At 40.0% G+C, this 14708-nt stretch overlaps 1 protein-coding gene across 2 annotated transcripts in view; it reads right to left on the reverse strand.

Annotated features, from left to right (window-relative positions):
* The window catches only part of vwa8 (von Willebrand factor A domain containing 8), a 92891-nt gene that overhangs the window by 50301 nt on the left and 27882 nt on the right, over positions 1-14708 (reverse strand). For both annotated transcript variants that reach the window (XM_014410552.4, XM_076875375.1), the window contains 6 exons: positions 13226-13386; positions 12863-12976; positions 3062-3245; positions 2696-2773; positions 2264-2379; positions 1954-2054 (listed from right to left, as the gene is read on the reverse strand). In XM_014410552.4, coding sequence (XP_014266038.2) covers positions 1954-2054; positions 2264-2379; positions 2696-2773; positions 3062-3245; positions 12863-12976; positions 13226-13386 — 754 coding nt within the window. The remainder of the gene's footprint in view (positions 1-1953; positions 2055-2263; positions 2380-2695; positions 2774-3061; positions 3246-12862; positions 12977-13225; positions 13387-14708) is intronic.

The following is a 14708-nucleotide window of genomic DNA, read 5'->3' on the forward strand; positions in this document are numbered from 1 at the left end:
TCCAGAAACCTATGACGCCATGGTGGCTAGGTCTATCTTTTAAGTACAGTCTTTGATGAAAATATAACATTGGACACTTTAACCTGCTGCTGCTGAATACAAAGTTGGTGTGATGTCAGATTGTGCTGATGCACGACTATCAAAGCTAACAGGAAATATTCTTCCAGTGGAAAAGAAGAACTATCAACATTCATAACATAATGTGGATGAATAATGCATATCAGAAATCTGATACTGTCATTCATGTCTAGAAGATGTATCAGTGTAGTTGGCAAAAATTCGGAAACGTTACATTTCTATTGCTTTTTTGTTTTTGTTTAGGTACCTTGCCTGTACTGCAGGCAGCACGTGTATTGAAGCTGCAGTTCTCTCAGAACTGACAGGGACAGCATACTAGTGTCCTTAAATGCTGAAGAAGGAGCAATACACCCAAAAGCACAGGGGAAACTGCAGGCAGAAGATGGTAACTAATGCTGCTACTGCAAAATCTCTGCCCATGCTTTAAGAAAGGCAACAGGGCTATACACAAACAATGCTAATGTTGCTAATTTCAAAGCAAAGGAGAAAATACCTCAAATTTCATGAAGCAGCTAAAAGCATGGAATTACAGTTTCATTAAGAATTCCAGGTGGATGAGTTTCAATTCAACATTCAACAACATCCACAGAATTATCCTTCTTATGCTATCCTGAAATACACATTGGCGCTTTGTATGAGACAGCTGGCTGTGCCAGGTTAAAATCAGCTTTGCCCCATCAGTTACAATATTTGCAGTAGCTAATATAGAAATGCTTAACTGAGCATAATCTAATGAATGTCATACCTCATAGTGACATTAGCAAGCTACTAAGGAACCAACCCAACATTTCCTGCTAACAAAGCATTGTGCCAACATTTTAAGTAAACAACATGCCACCACCAAGTTAGTGGATTCAAACTACTTTTTTGACAAAGGAGGTTAAAAACATGGAAGAATCATTTTGTTTTGACATCAAATGAGCATCAAGAATCATGTACCAATATTAGTAACCCAGTAGTAAATATCCTGGATTGTGACATGTAATACAAAGAAAAATAATCCATGGAGTTCCACAGCATCCTTTTATTTTATGTTTTGATCTTACCTACAATAGCATCATTAGCTGCTTTGTCACTGAGCATTTTGTCACCAGCTTTTTAGTGATAATAATCCCACTCACTGGTTTACATGAGTGGTGCTCCTAGTTCTCACATGCCAACTCACAATCGAACACTAATCACACACTCAAGTGATCCACTGTTCAAATTATTAGTGCTTTGGAAAACATCCATTTTACCTGTAACCAGAATAATTGCATGCATGAGTCAAATGAGAGAGTCAAACCTGATTTTTGACAATGCTGAGAGGTGCTTGTGAGTCAGAAGACGAGATTATTTTGGGTTGAGCTGTTTGTTTTCTTTGAGGCCAGCTGAATCCTGCTTTCCATCTTTTAAATAATACATGTGCCTGCGCTACCAGTATGTCCACACAGTAGAAGTCGACATTTATTCTTTACAAGGAAACATCACAAGTTCAGAATGAATGCTAAGAGACAAAACTTTCCGGCTACCAGCTTTACAAGTTATTTGTCATTTATCGTGCATTGTTCCATTTCTGTAGAATAAGCGATTGAGGTTGCCTTTGGAGGGGGGTTACAGTTCTATATTCAGTTATTAACCTATGTTCCGTAATATTGGTACAATAAAGACTTTATTGCTGTATGTAAATGAAGCGAACTGATTTGTGCTTCTGCTGGTATACAGTGCTGTGCAGAAGTCTTGAGTCACAATCTTAATGGTCCTCTATGAATCATTCAAGAACAAAAAAGGCACCTAACTAAAGGGATGAGCCTGTGTTATGTCAACAACACATAACACACAATTTCGCATAATATACCATTTTAAATCTAATTGATCTAAGTGACTGGAACTCACAGGGATAATCAAGAGAGCGATCAGCGGGGTCTGTTGCATCCTGTATGGAGCAGTTCATGAGGTTTTTTTGAAGAGAGGAACGGGCCAGGCTGGGCAGGAATCTAAAACACACGCACACACACACAAAATAAAAACCCACACAGTTGCCTTGTTTTTATGACACACAAATCAAATATTAACATTAATTTCTGTGTATCCATATTGCTGAAACCTAACCCAGCCATCACAGAGTGAGATGTGGGGTCTACCCTGGACAGCTTGTGTGTGTGTGGGTGTGTGAGAGAGAGAGAAAGAGAGAGCGAGTGTGTACCTGGAGAGACAAGCCTTATTAACTGCGTGAGTGATGCTCTCCTCAGGGTGCTGAGAGAGACGGCGACAGATCCTTAGCAGCTGTCTAGTGGAGAGAGACGAGGCCAGAGACTGTGCCTAGCAACAGACACCATACATGAGTAGCCTCCAAACATCTCTACCTTTATATCTGCACGAAAAAATATCTGCAATCTGACACGTGACTGTTGGACTGTACACTTCTGACATCCATTTACACCACCTGGAACGAGAACAACACCTGTATTTTGGGAAGTTTCTCAAAACTCCACTACCATTTACCTGTGTCTGTAGTTTGTCACATGCTAGGTCTGGTGAAGTAAACCCAAAATTCTGTTGTAATAATGCAGTAATAATGTTCATGTCCCGCCCACCATTTGGGAACTGCTGCCATATGTAAAGCACACACACTTACTGTGGGGTCATTTGTCTTGCGGAGACTGTGTGCGAGGTGCAGTAGCTGCTCTGCTCCTTCCATCGGTACATTAGGAGCCTAAAAACAAAAGAAGAAAAAGAAGCCAAGAAGGACTTATGATGAGAGTGGAAACAGAGGCGTTGTCTTCCAGTTAGAAAAATACTGGCAAACACCAGTGCTACCCCTCAGCCTCCTAGAGACACATGTATGGGATCAATTTCAAAATCCTACGTCGCCTTGTTTTCCAGTTATCAAATTCAAAGGATTTTAACAAAACTTGACCACTGACCTTTGACCAAGGTCAAGGTCACTGAGATTGAAACCCATCCAAGATTTTTAGTAGGTCTCAGTATTTGCATGTCTCACCAGTCCCTGTATGAGGCCCATCTCCTCTTCTTTGGCCAGCGGCATGACATTGTGGTAAAGGAACATAGTGAGCACCTCGGGGCCCAACCACTGCTGAGCTCTGCTGTTGCTGCCTGCACTCCCCACGACAGGGGGTTCTGCTAGGGCCAGCACTCTGAACGATGGATGAATGGGGAAAACTGATCTAAAAAGACACAAAAATAAACACACACATTGGATCACGCTGGCACACAAGTTGAACATCTGTTCAAGTCGATGTGGAACGTAGGTGCACACAGTGTTGCTCACGGATGTATCCGTTTGCATGTGTGTCCTAGCCAATCGAGCTCAGGGTTAAGAGCATGACTTTTGACAGCTGCCCATGAAATCTTCTGATTCAAGAGGACAGCAATGTCCATTTCTATCAAACCACGGAGACACCCATGCTGCGGCAGGATATATTTACACTACTGTGGGCAAAGTGGGCGCTAACCATCATCCAAGTCACTGGATGAATGTGTGGGAAGATATTTTATGCATAAAAACACACTCCACTATCTGCTGTACTCCCTCTGTTTGGTTGTATAATGTAGTGAGTATGAAACATTTAATTGTGTGAGATCCTGTTTCTCTTTAAACTTTATTCTACCTTATTCTAGTTGCTCAGACCTTTGCTGGTTAACTACTCCCTCAGTTTTCAACCGATTTAAACTTTATACTGTTCTGCTCCTTCTGCTAATGCCAGCTATATCTTTTCATGCTAATAACGTTTATACTTTTTGAGATATTAAGCTTTTTATTCAATTTTTGGGCCAATTTTGCTTAATGGGACCACATTATCAGTGTGATCACCAGTTTTGCTTGCCAGGCTGAGCCATGTTTTAGCTCAGTGAGATGAGCAGCTGTTCTCAGAGCAGGAGTTCGAATCCCGCTTATGACAAAAAAAAAATCAGTTGACAGTTCAACTGTTTAAACTCTTTTCAACACAGCTTTTTCACCCCTTTTTAGCAGAATGTTCACTTTTTCCACTACTTTTCAGCACAAATTCCAGCTTCTTCAGCTGTTTTCAGCACAAACTTCAGCTTCTTTACCTCTTTTTTTTTTTTGCAGAAATTCTGCTAATTCACCTGTTTTCAGCACAAAGTTCTGCTTCTTAATCTCTTTTTAGGCAAGGCAAGGCAAGGCAATTTTATTTGTATAGCACACTATCAGCACAAGGCAATTCAAGGTGCTTTACATGATTAAAATAAAACACAAAACACTATAAAAGTAAAATACAGGAAAACATTTACAAGAAAGCATTTACAATAAAACAATAATCAAGACAATAATTTATATGAAAAAATTTAAACAAAGAAGTAGAGAGCCATAATAGGATCAGTTACTCATAAGCAAGTCTAAATAAGTAAGTTTTAATTTTAGACTTAAAAGAGTTCAGTGTCTCTGCAGCTTTAAATTCACCCGATAGTGTGTTCCAGATGTGAGGAGCATAGAAACTAAAAGCTGCTTCTCCATGTTTAGTTCTGGTTCAAGGGACGGTCAATAAACGAGAGCTGGAGGACCTGACTGATCTAGATGGTTTGTACCATGATAGCAGATCCCTAATGTACTCTGGTGCTAACCCATTCAAAGATTTATAAACTAATAAAAGCACTTTAAAGTCTATTCTCTGAACTACAGGGAGCCAGTGTAATGACTTTAGAACTGGAGTAATGTGCTCTATTTTCTTGGTTCTAGTGAGAACACGAGCAGCAGCGTTCTGAATCAGCTGCAGTTGTCTAATTGATTTTTTGGGTAAACTTGTGAAGATACTGTTACAGTAGTCAAGCCGGCTAGAGATAAATGCATGGATGAGTTTTTCTAGGTCTCCTTGTGTCATCAGTCCTTTAATCCTAGAAATGTTCCTCAGGTGACAGAAGGCTGACTTTGTTATAACTTTTATGTGGCCCTGGAGGTTCAGGTCTGAGTCCATTATTACACCTAAATTTCTGGCCTGATTGGTAGTTTCTAGTTGGACCAGTTTGAGCTGATTACTGATATTTAATCAATCTTTTTTGGGTCCAAAGATAAGTACTTCAGTTTTGTTATTGTTCAGTTGAAGGAAATTATGAGACATCCAATTATTAATTTGCTCAATGCATTTATTAAGAGTTTGGATAGGTTCAATATCACCTAGTGACATTGAGATATAAAGTTGAGTATCGTCTGCATAATTGTGGTAGTTAATATTATTGGTGGTTATAATCTGGCTTAACGGGAGCATGTAAATGCTAAATAAGAGGGGTCCTAGGATGGAACCCTGGGGGACCCCGCATGTGATTTCTATATTTTGTGATGAAAATTGGCTAATTGACACATAGAAGTTCCTGTTCTTAAGGTAGGACTTGAACCAGTCAAGTGCTGTACCAGAAAGTCCGGCCCAGCTCTCTAGACGCTCCAGTAATATATCATGATCAACGGTGTCAAACGCCACGCTAAGGTCCAGTAGTACCAATACTGTGGATTTCCCACGGTCAGCATTTATACGGATGTCATTAAACACTTTGACAAGGGCTGTCTCAGTGCTGTGGTGCCTACGAAAACCAGACTGATAAATATCAAAGCGGTTGTTCATTGTGGGAAAGCTGTTTAACTGCTGGAAAACAGCTTTTTCAATAATTTTACCGATACATGGAAGATTAGAGATTGGTCTGTAGTTCTGCATTAATGTGCTGTCTAGGTTCTTTTTCTTTAATATTGGTTTGATAACTGCTATTTTTAAGGCTTTGGGAAAGACACCTGATAGAAGGGATGCGTTAACTATTTGGATCAGATCCTCCCTGATGGCTGGGAGGACCTTTTTAAGAAATAATACTATATAATAATATATCCAAGCAGCAGGTGGCAGAGCTTAGATTCTCAATAATTTTATCGAGGCTTGATTGATTTATTGTTTGAAAGTGAGTCATTTTCTCTGCATAAGTGCTAATTGGGCTTAACGTCGGTATTGGGGTTGAAACTAATGTGCCAATCAATCTTCTGATTTTCAAGATCTTTTCAATAAAGAAGCTGGCAAATTCATTGCAGGCCCTGGTGGAGCTTAGTTCAGGGGTTATTGCCACTGGAGGAGTAATTAATCTCTCCACTGTAGCAAATAATGTCCTAGCATTATTGTTTTTTCTATGAATAATCTCAGAGAAAAATGACTCCCTTGCATCCTTCAGGGATAGTTGATACTTATTCAGCCTCTCTTTATCTCGCAGTGAACCTGGAGTTGAGTTTTCCGCCATTTTTTCTCAGCACGCCGGCACTCTCTTTTTTCATTACATACCAGTGGATCACTTCTCCACGGAGACTTCTTTTTACTAGAGACAGTTTTAACCTTGAATGGTGCAATCTTATCCATCATGTCTAAGATTTTGGATAGAAAATCATCTGTCAGTTTGTTTACTGAATGTGTGTTGGTGGATGTTGGTGATTTAAACAAGGTGGAAGTGTACATCAGTTTAAAATATTCAGCTGAGTTTTCTTTAAGGAAGCGTTTTTTAACAGTGATCTTACTCTGATTAGGTATATTGGCTAAGATGTTGCTATCAAATGAAATGCAGAAATGATCAGATAATGCAATATCAGTAATGGCAATGTTAGAGATATTTAGATCTTTGCTAATACGTAGGTCCAGAGTGTGTCCTCGATTATGCGTTGGCTCACTAATGTGCTGGATTAGATCAAAGTTATGGAGGACATAATTTATTGCTTTTGTTCTGCTATCTTGTGGCTTGTAAGTATGAATTTTAAAATCTCCCACAATTGCTATCTGGTCATAGTCTAGACATATTGCAGAGCAAAGGTCATTGAAATCATTAAAAAAGTTTGTATTAGATTTTGGTGGTCTATATATGTTTAGAAATAAAACTTTGTTTGGTTCATTTATTTCAATAACTAAATATTCAAATATATTTAGCACAATTTTCAGGTTCCTTATCTCTTTTTTGCTGAACATTCAGCATTTTCACCTCTTTTCAGCACAAATTCCAGATTCTTTTTTTAGCAGAAACCTCAGCTTCTCTTCCTCTTTTCAGCAGAAATTCTGCTGATTCACCTCTTTTTAGCGCAAAGTTCTGCTTCTTTACCCCTTTTCAGTAGAAACTTCTGAAAGTTTCACTGCCCTCTCTTACCATCGGAGTGAATTTGGGACAGACACAAAAAAAAAATGTCTAGTGACAATTTCTGAATAATATAAAGAATTTCACAACACAGTGAACTAGAAAAACCTTCATAAAAACAAGAGAAGACATTTTTTCAGCCACATGAAAATATCTTGAACAACAAAGAGTGGAAGAACTGAAAGGCCTTGTTATTGTTACGCACTGTTTTTTGCATGGTGAGGTGCTCGTTGCCAAGATCTAGCTCCTCTGTCAGATGATGTTGTGTATGTGATGAACTTTGTCAGGACAAGACCTCTGAGAAGCTGCATACATCCATCTTCATGTGACGAAATGGAAGCAGACGCACAACAGCTTTATTATCCATACGGAGGTCTGAAAGTTGTCGAGGGGCAAAGCCTGTCTATATGAGCTGCAGAAGGAACAAAAACTGTTTTTGACTGCTGAGAGGAACAGTGATGAGTGGTGTGTGCGGCTGCCATACAAGGAGACATCAACACTGCCGCACTGTGTGACATAACAGGTAAACATCTGGAAAGTCTTAGAGAGAAGTTGTCATTTTATTTCCTTTGAACTTTCGCTGAATGCCTTCACTGGGATATGAACAACAATAGATCAGCAGCAGTTTTTGGAAAGGAAGTGATTTGGTAAGAGCAGGAGGAACTAACTGAACTGAGACAAGCTAAGCTCTGCTGATCTACCTTTGGACAGTTTTTAGCCGACTACACTCCACCCTTTTCCGGCTGAGAACCATGGCCTCAGATTTGGAGGTGCTGATCCTCATTCCCGCTGCTCCAAACTCGGCTGGGACCACCACCCCGGTCTGCCAGTCCACAGGTACTGCCCCTGATCTCCACGCAACATTGTAGAGGCGTGTCAACCAGGACAGCCCTACAACGTCCAGAGCCTTCAGGAACTCGGGGCGGACCTCATCAACACCAGGGGCTCTGCCACCAAGGAGTTGTTTAACTGCCTCAGTGACCTCGCCTCCAGAAATTGGGGGGGTCATTCCCCTCATCCCCAGACTGTGCTTTCTCCTCGGAAGTCGTGTCAGTGGGATTAAGGAGGTCCTCGAAGTATTCCTTCCACCGCCTGACAATTTTCTCAGTCGAAACCAAACCGATTTGCTCAGTTGTAAATAAAACAGCAAAGTAAACGTGACCCGACAAACAAAACCTGAGTGAATTAAGTCCAGTTAAACACTGGACCACTGAACCACTGAGTGCTAACACTCAGGTGAGGTTTCAAAGCAGTGTGCCGGTGATTGGACATAAGCCGCTGATAAAGTGGGTTCACCAATAAAGTGCTCTGTTGGGAAACAAGCTCCAGCAGCTCTGCACTCAGGGAAAAAACTATATTTACTTATCTTGTGCAGAAAAATGTGCCGACATTGCGTTAAATCGAGCACCGGCTGCCCAGTTAAACTGTGACTATCACCAGGTAACGTGGGCGTGTTTCTTGAATTAGCAGCAGGTGTTAAACAGCTGACAAGTGAGGAGGAGGATGCATGCAAGTAAACTGAGGGTCTGTTGAGCTGATCGCTGGTGTCGTGAGAAAAATGTCAGCTCGTTCTTCATGTTACAGAAGCACAGAGACACAAGACCAGGCGGAAAGAGACGATCGTTCCGTGCAAATGAGAATCTGCGAATGCAACATGTGGAACACGGAGAGTGGAATATGTAAACAAACCGGTTAACGTAACCCCCCCCCCCCCTGCCTTTTTCCCCGAAAAACAAACAAGCTAAAAAAAAAACCAAAAAAAAACTGTCAAGATGGAACACCGGGGCTGTGAGCTTGGTACACTCTGTCAGCTGACTGTTAGCAGAGCTAGTGACATCTCTGAAAACACCTGAGCACTTTTGTAAACATGTTCTATGTTGACAACCTGACCAGACATGTGAAGATTAGTCTTGACTTACTTGGCACGGCAACCAATCAAATGTTAGAGAAGCTGCAGTGGCAGCGTTAACCCCGCCCACTTAGTTTGATGGGTGAGGCTGACAGATAAAATTATTTCAAGGTGAGACATGAAGGGGACAATAGTGCCATAATGAATTAAATAAATAAATTATTAAATAATTCATTAAAATGGTCAATAATTAATTAAATGTGTCAATAATTAATTAAATGTGTCGTATATATTTATTAAATTAATTATTTCCAATTTTAATTAATTATTGCCACATTTAATTAATGATTTAATGGTGTATTTAATTAATTCATTATGTCAGTCCTGGTGTTCCATACTTGTGCAGACGTATACTGCGAGAAAAGTACTGAAACACGACTAATTTGCATGAGCATGTACATGTCCTCCATCTGGCTGTGTATGCTAGGCTATCACCAGCTTCTGCAGCTCCATCAACAAGCATTTGGGCGCACTCTGAGGAGGGTGCATTTGCTCGCAGATGAAAGAGGGTGTTGTTAAAACAGCGCTATTATTATTATTTTTTCTGTTGACTAGTTGTATTAGCTCCATCATTATTAGCAAACTTACTCATGGGCAAATAAATAAATCGCCCTTGTAAAAACTTTCAACGATAGGCTCGATATATTCGTCCAAACGCCCAACCCTAACACACACACACACACACACACACACACACACACACAAACTAGAAGGTTCTTTCTTCTTGCTCTGACTTTGTCAAATCTATGTTTCCTACTGGATACACTTCATCTGAGCCACAGGAGTGGGAGAAGTGGAAGTGGGTTTATTTAAGCCCAGACACCCCACCACAAACATCCTTCCTGCCAGCTTCGGTGGGGGGTTTTAAAAAGTGCATGCTCATACATACACACAGAGGCACTTCACGAGTTACATGCAGGGTCAAAACCATCAACAGTTGTTCACATGTAAAATATGCAAGATTGTTGCCCCCACTCCCTCACACCACCCCCAAAGAGGTTTTAACGGAGTTGGGAAAACTGGGAGAAAAATAAGTATACCTGAAAACTGGAAATCATGCCTTTGACTTCCAGCAGTCACTGTCAACACACATTGTCACACTCAACCCACTCCCAGTACCACTGCTCTAACGCAGTTTGTCTTTTTGTTGTTACCAGTTTTGTTAATTAGGAAGCACAATGGGCAGTCAGAAAATAAGAAGAAAATGGATGTGTAGTGTATAAAAAGTGTCTGATCTTATGAGAATGTTCTCAAATGCTGCAGATCCAAGCATTCTTCTTTACTTTGGGCTATTTTAAGAACCAATGTAACCCAGCCATAAATTACATATTGTTATAATTACACAAAATGTGTTCCTTATACCTGACTGTTAGGACCTCCAAGCCTGTAGTTATATTCATTATTAGTTGGAGCCCCTCCTCATTGTTCTTCTTCTTCTTTGGTGCAACCCTATAAATACAGTGCACCCCTTTGGCCTCTCCCCTTTTCTACAATTCCCCTGTGGGAGAGGTGGGTGTCATTTCTTTCCAGACACTGTATAACACACATATAATGTATATTTATCCACCCTGATGCTTCTGATTGTGATTTTAGTTCAATTATTGCCATCATTGTGCTTTTTTTTGTGAGATGCTATAAATGTGTAGTATGTGTGTGTCACAAATGTGTTTTAGGCGCCATTAACGCTAGCATGATATATAATTATAATATAATTCTGGCTAGCTTGGAAGTTGTGATGGGTTGAGCTAACCCTCTCCCCCACTGTTTGTATTTGGTCGTAGGAGCTGGAGCGAGCAAGTTATTTACTCGGAGGTCTTTCTTTCTTTTACCTTTCTTTGTCAGGTATGTCGGATTTTGTGTTGGTGTTTTTTTTTAATCTTATGTCAAATATGTCCCATGTAAGTTCGTACTTTATGTTTAATGTAAAAATAAATGCAGCCCTTTTTCTACAATTCCCCTGTGGGAGAGGAGCTTTCTTTCTTTTACCTTTCTTTGTCAGACACAACGCAGAAACACACCGGTTACACTAACATCTTGTAAGACAGTCTCTGTGATATTATCCTCAGAATATGTTAGATGAAAGAGATCCAAAAGAGAGATACAACTCAAACACACGCACCTATTACAAGTCCTACAGTGAGTTTCAGTATCAAACCAATGAAACCAACAAAAATCAGCTTCTCACTCTCTTTTAATTTTTATGGAATAATGTTTTGTCTTCACTCTCTGCTCCCCACATGTTTAAAACAAAGAAAACTTCACATACACTACTGTGCAATAGTCTTGAGCTCCCCCTGATTTCTTTATATTTTGCCTACAATGAGCCTGACTTTAGTCATCTGTAGTCAAGTGGTCTGAAAAGAAAGACATTGGCTGCCTTTTCTATCATATTCAGTTCAGTCTTTGTGCCTGACCATTTACAGAGAAATGTCTTTGTTTGTTATCGTTTTTCCCTAAACCGCTTAACACTGACCTATGAATCATTCAAGCATTTTAAAAAAGCACTGAACTTATGAGATACATCACTATTGGGTCGACACAAAACAGGCAACCTAAGACAGAACCCATTTTAAATTATATCTTTAGTCACTTTGTTACTAGCAACCTGTTAAAAAAACATACAATGTATGTAATACATGTGTGTAATGTATCCTATTTCTTTGGTTGAATCTACAAAAAAGGAGTTGGCATAAAATAGTATTCCTGCACCAACAACGCATGTTTCAGCATGGTGTGCAGTGCATCCTCAAAAAATAAGAAGTGGTAGGCATGAAAAAAAATCCAACTGTAGTAGACGAGGAGTATATGACTCATGAGAGGGGGAAAAAATACAGTAAGACCCAACACAGTACCTGAGAGATGCATCTGGACCTTCAGTTTACAACCTGGGTTATAATAAAACTGTAAACTGTGAAAACTGTTTTTACTCACTTGGAGTTTAGGTGGGTTACACAAAGTTGGGATGCACAGTCAGCCAAGAGTAGATGTCATTAGATATGTTATCAAGCAGACACAGGAGCTAAGGACATTTAGTGATGGGGACAGGATTGGCAGTAAAACAGGTATCAGCCACCAAAAATAATAAATCTAATATTTTCTATTAATTCTATTTTTTATATGATATTCGTTTGTTTCAGACAGTTGTTCCAACAAGGAACTTAAACTCCTGCACTCTTAGCAAACACGGCTAAATTTTTTGATTTATAAAAAACACTAGAGCTGTACTTCTTCTGCTTCCTCAGTAGGTTGGTAAGTTTGTGTTACTGTGTCACTAAGGTGCTAGTTTTTGTTATTTCAGTAAGTATCCTGTGCCAGTACCCTCACTTCTTGTACTCTTGTTGAAACGACAGCTACATTTTTTAGCTTATTCTTTCTCATCCTTGTTGACTGGTGCCACACAAACAATGCTCCTCTGAAGGCTTTTGAATCTAAAATTTAAGAGAAGGTGAACTACAACTTTACTTTTACACTTGAATATATTATTTATTTTATCACTCCATTCCATCACTTTAAGCGTGAGCCTGGAAGCTGAAATAGACAAGGGACAGTGGAGATTTGGGATTTCACGAGTGTGCTGTTAGAGAAGAGGTGAAAGCACTGCCATGGCTTTATTGTCTTTAAGAATTCAAACATAGGTCAAACTTGTGATATTTGTTACTGTCTTTAAAAAAACAAAACAAAAAAACACTGTCACATTTCCAAGTGTGATCACCTTTCGTACAATTAACCCAAATGTGTGTGATAACCTGTGTGCATGCATGTGTGTACCTCTCTTGCAGTTCCTGGTCACTTAAATGTAGTTGTTCCTTTAGAGTCTGGTATCTGTCCCACCTCAGCAGCCTGGTCCCATCATACAGATCTATCTCCCTGTCATGGAGTAACCTGGGGCAAGAAAATAAAATCTGAGAAATGAGCTGAGTGGTGTGTGTTTGTTTGTTATTTTACAGCACCGGCTTCCTTTATTAAGAAACTGAAACAATAAGAAATACATTAAAGCAGAACCTTAGCTGCTGTGGAGCGTTCTGAAAGGAGAACACAGAGTACAGATGGCACAGATAACAAAAAACCCAATATCAACAGAGCATTTGGAAAATATCACAGCAGCTACATCCAGGAAATGAGCCAAAGCACCTGGATAGTACAGCCAAGGTTCCCAGGTTGACTCTGTGTATGCCGTCAAGAAGCAGCAGCTTGCCCTCCATGGCAGCAGTGACCAGTGGAGATGGCCTCCATGCTGTGTCCCCATTTGGGAGCGTGTACCTCTGTTGGAGAAGGTCCCTGACTGTCATGTCCTGGGAATCAAACACAATGGAGGGAGGTGTGTGATAAAGGCAAGAAAGTGGGAGATGGAAAATGAACAGCAGAGACAGATGTGTACAGCAGGTTGGCAGAGCAAAAAAGATCTAAAAATAGTCAGAAGTGATTCTGTCTGCGATTGCGTTTAGTAACTGTGAAGACAAGATGACAAATGCACCAGCTTTCCATTTTTCCCTCCTTTAACTCTGTTCCCAGATGGTTTGGCCCAGCTGCTAAATGCAATATCTCTACTTTACAGATAACACTGTCTGTTAAGCAAGACTGTCATATTCACTATCATGCTGCCATGTCATGGTAAAGACAGGGGGTAGACGAGGGAGGACAAGTGCAGAATTTGTTCTAGGCAGTGATTACTGCAATCCTAACAGCTTCACAGCAACATACTACTCATTGCTTTCTTGAATTAAAGAGAATTAGGTACAGCTGTAACAGCAGCTGGTATGAGAGAGCTTCATTTTGTCACAATATCAAGTTCAAACATTAAAAGACTCAGAGGAAGTGTCATTCGTCCTAGATCTGGTGACATTTATCATTTCTACGCATCATAAACCCCTCAAGTCCTGTCTATTATTTTCACATTTTTATCTAACAGAACAGACAGTGATGCATTCAGTCAGAGCTCCAACAAGTAAGCCACACTGATAAACATGGGACATAACAATACTATATCTCCCCATCACCAGGCTGGAGTGAAAGCCTGAAAGCCTTATAATAAATCAGAGAGACTGGTGCTATTGAACCAGGTTAATTTTTTTTAAAATGTCATCAAAAAAAAAAACATCAACAGTGCCCATGCGAAGGATGGTATTCTATACATATGCTCTTTAAAAGATTTTCTGCAAACTGTTTTATGACGATCCTGATGAAGGTCATGAGTCAACCCCCCCCACACACACACACACACACACACACTCAGCTTGTTGAAGGACACAATCTATATTCTGTTCTCTAGCCTGACATGTCACTTTGCTTTCCCAAAAATGGGGTTTTCAGAGTTGACCAGATGAATTGTGTGGTGAAGGATTCCACAATTCCCGCAGCACAGGTCACCCCTGACCTCAGCTAGCTAAGAATAGCAGCTACATGATGCATTCATACATACAGAGCTGCAGCACACCCGCTTCCTTCACAATTATCACCGAGCTGACTACATTCCCCACACACACATATTGCACACATGCACTGTACACTCATTCAAAATTCTAAAAGCAATAAAAAAATCAAAATAAATTAACCAACTGAGCATGCACTTCAACTTATGCTTTTCCCTATTTTCTCTCATATATACATATTGCTC

This window comes from Maylandia zebra, linkage group LG16 (genome assembly GCF_041146795.1).
Source record: "Maylandia zebra isolate NMK-2024a linkage group LG16, Mzebra_GT3a, whole genome shotgun sequence".
Classification (NCBI taxonomy): domain Eukaryota; kingdom Metazoa; phylum Chordata; class Actinopteri; order Cichliformes; family Cichlidae; genus Maylandia; species Maylandia zebra.